This window comes from Haliotis asinina, chromosome 9 (assembly GCF_037392515.1).
Source record: "Haliotis asinina isolate JCU_RB_2024 chromosome 9, JCU_Hal_asi_v2, whole genome shotgun sequence".
Classification (NCBI taxonomy): Eukaryota; Metazoa; Mollusca; class Gastropoda; order Lepetellida; family Haliotidae; genus Haliotis; species Haliotis asinina.
This window is the reverse complement of record NC_090288.1, coordinates 15,756,896-15,766,563: the sequence shown is the minus strand read 5'-3', so window position 1 is coordinate 15,766,563 and position 9,668 is coordinate 15,756,896. Positions and strand designations below refer to the sequence as shown.

The 9,668-nt window shown below is 41.2% G+C and overlaps 1 protein-coding gene across 1 annotated transcript; it reads left to right on the top strand.

The window, feature by feature from the left end:
- On the top strand, positions 1–8,934 carry LOC137296701 (melatonin receptor type 1B-A-like). The gene is made up of 2 exons (XM_067828526.1): positions 1–431; positions 5,668–8,934. Exons 1-2 carry the CDS (start codon positions 173–175, stop codon positions 6,438–6,440), a joined length of 1,032 nt encoding a protein of 343 aa, XP_067684627.1. The 5' UTR covers positions 1–172; the 3' UTR covers positions 6,441–8,934.
- Positions 8,935–9,668: the final 734 nt, after the last annotated feature.

The window sequence follows — 9,668 nt, the reverse complement described above, 5'->3', positions numbered from 1 at the left end:
AGAACTGGTTTCATTGTCACTGTCAACGCCGGGCCACGCGTGCACACGTCCGTAAACACATTCCACGTCCAATCGTTGTTCCGTCGCCACCGTCTGCCTGGCAGTTTGGCAGTACACTGAAGACTTTGATGAACTAAAACTGACTATAAAACTAATATCTTCGAGAGGCAGTATGAGTTCTGAAGATTCTGTCAACGGTAGCATTTTCAAATTTGGTCGCCATGAATTTCTCACAGAAGAAACTGAAATGGCGATACCAATACTCATAATTCTTGGACTAGCGACAGTAATGGGAACGTTTGGCAACATTCTGATTCTTGTAGCGGTGGCAACGAGGAAGTCCCTTCACAACGTGGAATCCATCTTCATCGTCAACCTGGCCTGCTCGGACATGTACGTCACGTCCTTAGCAGATCCCATGAGTGTTGTAGGTGAGGCCATTCATTCACTTCTGTAGTCTTCTTGCTTTAGTGGTACGGCTGGGTACCCTAGTAGTTCAAGTTTTTGCTTATTTGTGTGTTGTTTAACATAGCGATCAGCAATATTTCAGCTGTATGGCGGTGGTCTGTAAATAATCGAATCTGAACCAGATAGTCCAGTGATCAACGTCATGAGCATCGTTATACGTAAATTGGGATGCGATGATGTGCTGACAAGATAGCGAGCCCGTTAGTTGCCTTTCACAAGAGGCATGGATTGTTGAAGACCAATTCCAACAAAGCTCTTGACGGGTAGTGCTTAAAGCATTAACTCGTCACGCCGAAAACCATTGTTGGAATATTACTGAAAAGCGGCGTAAAACCACACTCACTCTCATATTTAGCCCTGCATTTTTCCAGTTGGCCACGTGATTTCTATCATATACAGATGTTTTGCTCGTTCAGATGTGTGTCGTTTATGCTTGTCGTGAAAGATGACTCGCGAGATTGGGTAGTCAGACGTACTTGCATAGATCGATGCTCATGACGTCAGCCACTATATTATCTGGTCCAGACCAGTGCGTGCGTAATAACCACCGGCACGATAGCTCGTGGATAGTAAAAGTACTGTCGGGCCAGTAAATCTCCACAGTCTCTGACCAGACTGGCTAGTGAATTTTCATGCGGTCATTTTGTAAATATATCACTCTCTCCGTTCAGTTATGTCACACTTTTAAATCATACATGTGTTCATCATGTTAGCAACTTAATGACGAAAGCTTTGTCAATATTTAAATTTCGGGAAAGTGAATTATTTTGTGGGCTAATAACTTTCAGGCATAGGTAGTCCGACTCCCTAGCAAAATATGGAAACTATTTCGCCCATCGAGTCCAGACTGGTTTAACTGTTGAATACTGTTAAGCGCGATGCGAGCAGCAAACAAACAAACAAGCAAGCAAACAAATCTGTAATGACCACATCAGTTCGCTCGTCAGGCCGAAGACCCGGGTTCGACCCCAAATATGGGTATAATCAGCAAAGCCCATTTCCGGTGTCCGCCCTCTTAATATTGCCGGAAATGCGGCATAAAACCATACTATAGTGACCTGATCACTTGAGAGTTGTATCTCTCGATGATGACATTATTCAGTATTCAGGTCACTGATCCAGGAAAGGTCGCAACCGACAAGACAATGCAGCTTTTCCTGGAAAATCAACCCATGCGCGGGCAAAATTAATGTCAAGGCCATAATATGTTAATTACACAAAATGCACGTGCTGCACGCGTTTCTCGGAGCCTTACTATATTCTTATATGTTGAGAGTGCAATGCATGACGTGCCTGTGTTGCATATTAGTGTTCTATATATTTGTGTATATGTACTGATTTTTTTTTTTCAACTTCCAAATGAGAATGGACAGTATTTTGTATTTTGGTGGGGTATTTTAAACTGGGAGGTAAATATTGTTGCTTTTTGTTTCAAACGAACGTCCAGTAACTTCCGTGTTACTCTTCATGTTCTTTATAAATTCTTTATACTCAAAGTCTACAACACTCGCAAAAATAATACGTCGCAGAACAGGCTGGGGGTACGTTGCCGCAATATTTTCTAGACGCAGAATATTTCCGGATTAGAGTGTACGGTTTCTTAATTATATTTCACGGAATGATAAATCGTCTTAAACTTCGGTTATTTTAAAATGACACGGTGTGAATAAGAGATAGATGTTGTCGTTTTACCTTAAATAAATAAATACATAAATATAAAAAACAGGCATTTAAATGTTTAACTGTTACACATGTGACATTTATGTATATTTTACTCAGCTAATTTGTTAGCACGATATTGAAACGGCTGTAGGTTTGCCTGGACAGGTGCTCGAACCATCGATTATTAAATGTTACGTATTTAAGCGAGTGCGTATATTTCTCAGAACAAAGCGATTTATAGTGTCATTGCAAGATATTTTCTTAGTATATCTGCCTAAATTTGAAACATGAAATTTAATATAAATTTACTGAACCACGGTGAAATTGAACTGTGTCATAGCTGGCTTCCAGAATACCTTTTTGAAAAGAATGAACGACAGGTCTAACATAAAATGTCCATATATGGCCGAATTGTGTAACAGGTTACAACGGGCTCGGCGAAATCATCTAGAATACTATTATTGAGCAGACAATCCCGTGATTGGTATCTTGCGCATAAATATACGCACATGGGAAACGATGACATGCGTAACATAATTCTGTACAACGACGATTGTGACGAGTTCGATTCTGACGAGACGGTCACACGCGTTCGTCGGAAGAGTGAGTGAGTGAAAACAACTATACACCACCTTTTTCAGCAACATCGCGGCGGTGAAAACAAGAAATAGCCGACATTGCTGGAATATAGCATTTAATACTTGAAAGAATATTACTCGCGTGCTGATCGGGGTTGCGACCCATACTTAATATAAGGGCAGTGGGGTAGCCTAGTGGTGAAGACAGGGTACGATTCCCCACATGGGTACAATGTGTTGAAGTCTATTTCTGGTGACCCCTTCCCTGATATTGATAAGAGCGGCACAAAACTAAATTCACGCACACTCTACCAAGTAACGGAGGAGGTCTGACTCGATGTATATGCATTCACCGTGTCCGATATGCACTGACTGAAACTTTCGATATCAGTGACTGGATTGTTGGGTTGAAACTTAAATAATTTCAGATCTGCGTTATACAGCAAACATATTGTCAGGTGTGGTTTAAACAAAATATAAAATCTACAAAATAATAGGTTTCTATCTATGGCTGTGAATTTAATATTTTTATAAAGGAGCAGAACTGTAATTATTTCCTTGATAAGCCACATTTCAAAAATCCCAAAATATCTTTAACTGTAACAGACACTTAAATAAGCACTGTGTCAGTTCCTTCCAGGAAATATTGTGACATATATAACAGTTCATGTGTTTGTGTAATCTAGGTCGAGCTGACCTCAATGATTAATTAGATGTATCGAGTTCCTACTGAAAAGGCAATGTTTCTCTCTGCATGTTATCTAGTGTGATTAGGAGTGAAGGGTGCACGTTTTCCTCGTGCAGACTTATGAAAATAGTTTGTCAAGGAACTTTTATATTTTAAGGAAAAATATTCTGCGAAAACCTCACAGAGTTGGTATGATGTTCTGATTATGATCAGCGTTTCATTGGGTATGTTATGTTTATTAGTGTTCGAGCAAGACAGCAATTCATAGGTTCGCTTTTGAGCCAAACGGACTATTGGGATGAGTGAGTATTGCTGAGAGTTTTATATTACGATATATTGCGATGCGAAAACCTATATCGCGGTATGTACTGCAGGTCCCCCACCCCCCCCCCCAAAAAAAAGCAACAAAAAAACAAAACAAAAAAACAACAAAAACCAAAAACCAAAAAAAACAAAACAAAAACAAAACAACAACAATAAACCTACTATAATAGACATAATGCTTCATTATTATGTCAGATTCAAAACATTGCAAACCACTCGAATAAACATCAAAACACATCTTGACTTCGGGTGTGAAAAGAGGAACCAACCTAAGATTTCTGAGTGTTATGAATATACCGGTTTTCGGTTAACGTATCGCAATACGTGTCGTTGCCTTGCGTGAACCGGTATATAACGGTAAAACGGTTATAGTGCGCAGCCCTGTTTAGGACGAAATACTATCGCTAGGTTAAACTTCATAGTTGGATAAGGTGGCGAGAATCAATTATACCAGTAAATATCTTTGTGTCTTCAACAAACAGCTACTAAAGTGACTGCGATATTTCATGGCCTCCGGTATTGGTAGGGTAGCCTAGTGGTTGAAGAATTCGCTAGCCACGCCGAAGACCCGGGTTCCATTCTCCACATTGTACAGTGTTTGAAACCCATTTAAGTGCCCCTTACGATAAAACCGGCGAAAAACCTTACTCACCCACCACCTTGCGGGTCTGTTGAATTAAGTACCTCGTCGATTTAAGCTCCGCGACAGGCCAAATGGACACGTTTAGTGTGAGTTTAGGTTTACGCCGCCCTCAGCAATATTCCAGCTATACGGCGTCGGTCTACACTTGATCGAATTCGGACCAGGCAACCTGTGATCAACACTATGGACATCGGTCTACGCAGTTGGCTAGACAAGAGTAATGTCTGGTAGACCCTTTCTAGCACATTCTTTTATTTTAAGCAACATTCCAGCAATACCACGGGTGGGGACACCACAAATGGGCTTCACACACTGTATCCATGTTGGGTATCGAACCCGGGTCTCCGACGTGTCGAGCGAACGCTTTAACCACTAGGCCATCATCACCCCACTTTACCAACATCGGGGGTCTAGGCACATAGGTACGAAAGTCCAATTTGTTATCACGTGATATTTTTGTAATTGGCTAAATATGCGGTAAAACTTTCTTCACCTAAATGTACATGTCAAATCAACGTTTACTCTAAGACATTCATTGTTACTTTTATGTTTGGTATACTGAACGAAAATTCGAAATAATAACAATAATAACATTATTTTTTGTCATGATTTTCAAGAGTATAAAATGACTATCTGCCATATTTGGATGCAACACCTTAAACAGAAATAATTTCTAGCTGTGGTAGAAATGAGTTTAGTTTTACACCGCCTATAGCAATATTCCAGGAACATCACGGGGACACCAGAAATGAGCTGCACACATAGAACCCATGTGGGAAAGCGAACTCGGGCCTTCAGAGTGACGAGCTAACGCTTTGACGAGCCCACTAGTCTACCCCACTGCCACATTTAGAAATGAGAATGTACAATACTGACAAATCTTATGAATAACAACTTCTTTTATTTCGTAAGCGTGATGTTTCAATACTAATGTACCCGTGAAGGTCTGAGGTAGAATTGGCCTTCAGCAACCCATGCTTGCCATAAAAGGCGGACTGTGCTTGTCGTAAGAGGCGACTAACGGGATCGAGTGGTCAGGCTCGCTGACTTGGTTGACACATGTCAACGGTTCCCAATTGCCCATATCGATGCTCATGCTGTTGACCACTGGATTGTCTGGTTCAGACTCGATTATTTACAGACTGCCGCCACATAGCTGGAATATTGCTGAGTGCGGCGTAAAACTAGACTCTCTCTTTCTCTCTACCAATGCCTTGTATCATTGTCAAGAAACATCATTGTTTCTACACATTAGGCCCCACCCCCCACCTCAAAAAATCTAAAACACTTTGTGTATTTTTCAGCCAAACTGGAGGGCTCCGACTTCTTCGACCGTATCCCAGGACTCTGTCGCGCTATAGGCTCGTTGTGCACGATGTCGTGTGTGGCGTCTCTCATGACCATCGCCGCCATGAGCTGCAACAGATACGTCTTCATCGTCCACAGCAAGTACTACAACACCATCTTCAAGGCCCGCAACTGCGTCATCTACTGCATTAGCTTCTACTGCGTCGGCCTCTGTCTTGTTCTGCTCAACCTCGCCGACATTGGCGACCACACCTTCGACCACAAGAGCCTTGAATGCATCTGGGCGCGGATGGCGACGTACCCGTACACTGTCGTATTCTCAATCGTCTTGGTCTGGATACCAATCACTGTTACCGGTATCTGCTATCTGCGCATGTATCTGCACGTGCGAGCTGTGAGAGCACGCGTGAAGGAGTCACGTGGTGAAAGGTCAAAGGGCAATAAGCCTCCGAGTTTCCGACTGGCCAGGACGCTGTTCATAATCTACGTTGTATTCAGCGTGTGTTGGATCCCCTACGCACTAATCATCGTCCTGGACGCAAATGACACGTTTCATTTCGGGGCGCATGTGTACATCGTTGTTTTTGCGCATTTGCACCCGTCCATAAACTGGCTTGTCTATTACGCCACTCACCGGAAGTTTCATAACGCTTTCCTTGAAATCCTGCACCTCAGGAGGTGTTTGAAGAGAAAACAAGATGTGACGTCATCATCAGGGTCCCAGACGCCTTTTGACAGCACGAAACAAACAAGTACCACTGATGGTTGATCCATTCTTGAGGAATGAACTAGTGATCGAATAGTGTGAACATTTACCTTGCCGTCAGGGTACGACACCACACTAGAGAAATCACGCCTGTGAATTGTCTTATTCACTTCCGATATTTCAGTCTTTAAGATAGCTCTCTGCGGAGTACCATTAAAGTTCGCTTCAGGTGAACACGGAGCGAACTGTGAACGCCCAACGTAAATGAAGGTTACATATTTAGCCAGACAGATACAAGGATTCAAAAACGATGGGGCAGTATTTCTTTAAAGTCAGTATGATACATATCACAGATATTTATCAGGCTTCGAACCCGAGTTCAAATTTTGAAATTGAGGATGGGTATTTAAAATTCATAAAATTCCAAGAGTAACTGTTTTTTTCGAACTTTCTTAAACCGATAAGAAATTTAAAACATTTAATCAGTATGTATAAATTTCATAGTTTCCATTAACCATAGGAAGCGGACGTAAAACATCTTCAACGACAGGACCTTGAAAACGACATACGCCAAAGTATTTTGATACCACCACCTACTCTGCCTCGTGGTGCACTCTGTAGATTACTGATGGGCTGGACGTGATTTTGATTCATGGATATATCGAGAGCAAATGTCATTCTTTTGTACATCGTTTCGTTCATTTATGACACTGAGTTCAAATGTGAAATATCTTCCTAGCAAGACCTTAAATTATCCAGGGATGTTGTAAAAGACCAAGACGGTGATGTCAGCAGAGGTGAAGGACACCGTGACGCAGTTTGACTGCTTCCAACTGATGTCCGGTGTCGAGGGTGTCTGATGGAGACGGACACATGGTTATCTATACCAGCATTTACTGTGAACTTGAAAACATCCCACAGGAGTAGCCACATGTAAATAAACATTGCACGGCTGTAAACACTATTTCCACTATGGAATACTCACGTGTAAACTATGTTCATGTCAGATAGATATTCGTCATGCAGAAGGCCGGTGTTCGAATCCCCACAAGGGTGCAGTATGTGAAACCGTTAGTGCCACACTACGGTGAACTGCGTAAATCTATGTTCATTTATTATTGGACCCGTGAAGGTCCAGGGGTAGAATAGGCCTTCAGCAACCCATGCTTGCCATAAAAGGCGGACTGTGCTTGTCGTAAGAGGCGACTAACGGGATCGAGTGGTCAGGCTCGCTGACTTGGTTGACACATGTCAACGGTTCCCAATTGCCCAGATCGATGCTCATGCTGTTGACCACTGGATTGTCTGGTTCAGACTCGATTATTTACAGACCGCCGGTATATAGCTGGAATATTGCTGAGTGCGGCGTAAAACTAAACTCACTCATTTATTGCCAGCTCATTTGGAAGGAGTGGTTACACTGTCTGACTTGACTGAGGTTGCGTCACTCTACAACGGTGGGCATGATGACATTCACCTGTTTATCTGACCTAACTATATGTTGGCGTGATGTATACTCCACGTTATATTGTGATTATGTTCATCTTTTCATGACGCATAATCGATTGACATATCACGTGTATATAAACAGACTGACATATCTGATTATACCTACCAAGAGTTGAGTGGGTAGCAGTATTGCTACTTGCGGCGTAATACAGTATTCACATACTCTCATTACCATGACTCAAAATCTTAAATCATGACACTGCCTCTATAAGTGGCATTTTGAAGCTGGTATGACGAAGACCCGTGAAGGTCCAGGGGTAGAATGGGCCTTCAGCAACCCATGCTTGCCATAAAGGCGGACTGTGCTTGTCGTAAGAGGCGACTAACGGGATCGAGTGGTCAGGCTAGTTGACTTGGTTGACACATGTCATCGGTTCCCAATTGCCCAGATCGATGCTCATGCTGTTGATCACTGGACTGTCTGGTCCCGACTCGATTATTTACAGACCGCCGGTTTATAGCTGGAATATTGTTGCGTGCGGTGTAAAACTAAACTCACTCACTGATATGACGAAGAGGAACACTTTCTATGGACAAACAAATTTATCCTTGCAATAGATTCGACGTTTCGGTACGATGCTAACACCGTTATCAAGTAAATGTTGTTTGACAACGATGTTGGTATCTACGGCGAAACGTGGCATCTGCTGCCACAAAAGTGTTCCTCAATGATAAAAAATACTCTTTTTCACAAATGTCTCTTTTCTAATACCTTGTGGACAAGAATTTACTTTTCTGATATTAACAGCGTTGAGTGAATGTGCTATATGGTTGTGCGAAATGTACATAATTTTCGTCTGATGCTGACTAATCAGCTTTTTTGTTTGATCGCAGTGTGTGCATAAAGACGAATATTACTTCCTGTTACATCAACTACGTCACTTATTTCCGTGTATGTTTGTTTTGCATTTTTGAGACAATTCATTACTTCCTTCAAAAGAATATTGCTAATTATTTTCATAGCAATTCATTATTGTGTGTATTTCTTTTGATCTCATCACTTTGTTACATTGGTGCTATTTTGGAATAAATATGGACAAACAATTTTCAATTGTTTTATGTCTTTAATAATTCAGTATGTTTGTGTGTTCATTAACGCGGCTCTCAGCAGTATATCAGCTGTATGAGTCTGGGCTAGACAATCCAGTGACTGGTATCACGAGCGTTGACCAACGCACATGTCTGCGAACTGACCACCCGATCATGTTAGTCGCCTCTTCTGACAAACATGGGTTGCTGTAAAACAAATGCTTGCTGGGGACCAATTCTTTATAAATTAATGACTGTAAATTCGTTACATTAAGCTGTAATTCATCTCACTTTATAAATCGTTTCAAAATATTTTTGAAATTCTATTTTTCAAGTCACAGTCTTGTGTGATTGTAAGTTAGAGACTTAACAGTTACAAATAACAACGTTTCTCTAAACCAATTTTGATTTTGTGATTGATTTTCACATAAGCTTTTCATTGTAGGAAATATCCCCCCCTTATTCACGCAGAGTCCGAAAACAACTGGATATGTGTTTATTTGTTTATATGTATTTAAAATAAATAGTTTTGTTCTTGTTCATGTTTTCAAAGGATAAAAAAAGAAGCAAAAAATGAAACCAAAACATCTCTCTGGTGGTAAGGTAAAAAGTGGTTTGATCGATATGTGTTATTTTACAGTGAGTGAGTTGGATTTTACAGCGCTCATAGCAATATTCCATCAATTATTCAATTACTGTGTAGACGCAAGAATAAAAAACAATCAAGACCTTGCATCCACAAGGTTTAATGAT

Coding starts and splice junctions, on each gene's coding strand:
- LOC137296701 (XM_067828526.1), top strand. CDS start 173: ATGAGTTCTGAAGATTCTGTCAACGGTAGCATTTTCAAATTTGGTCGC. Junction 432..5,667: donor AGATCCCATGAGTGTTGTAG/GTGAGGCCATTC, acceptor TGTATTTTTCAG/CCAAACTGGAGGGCTCCGAC.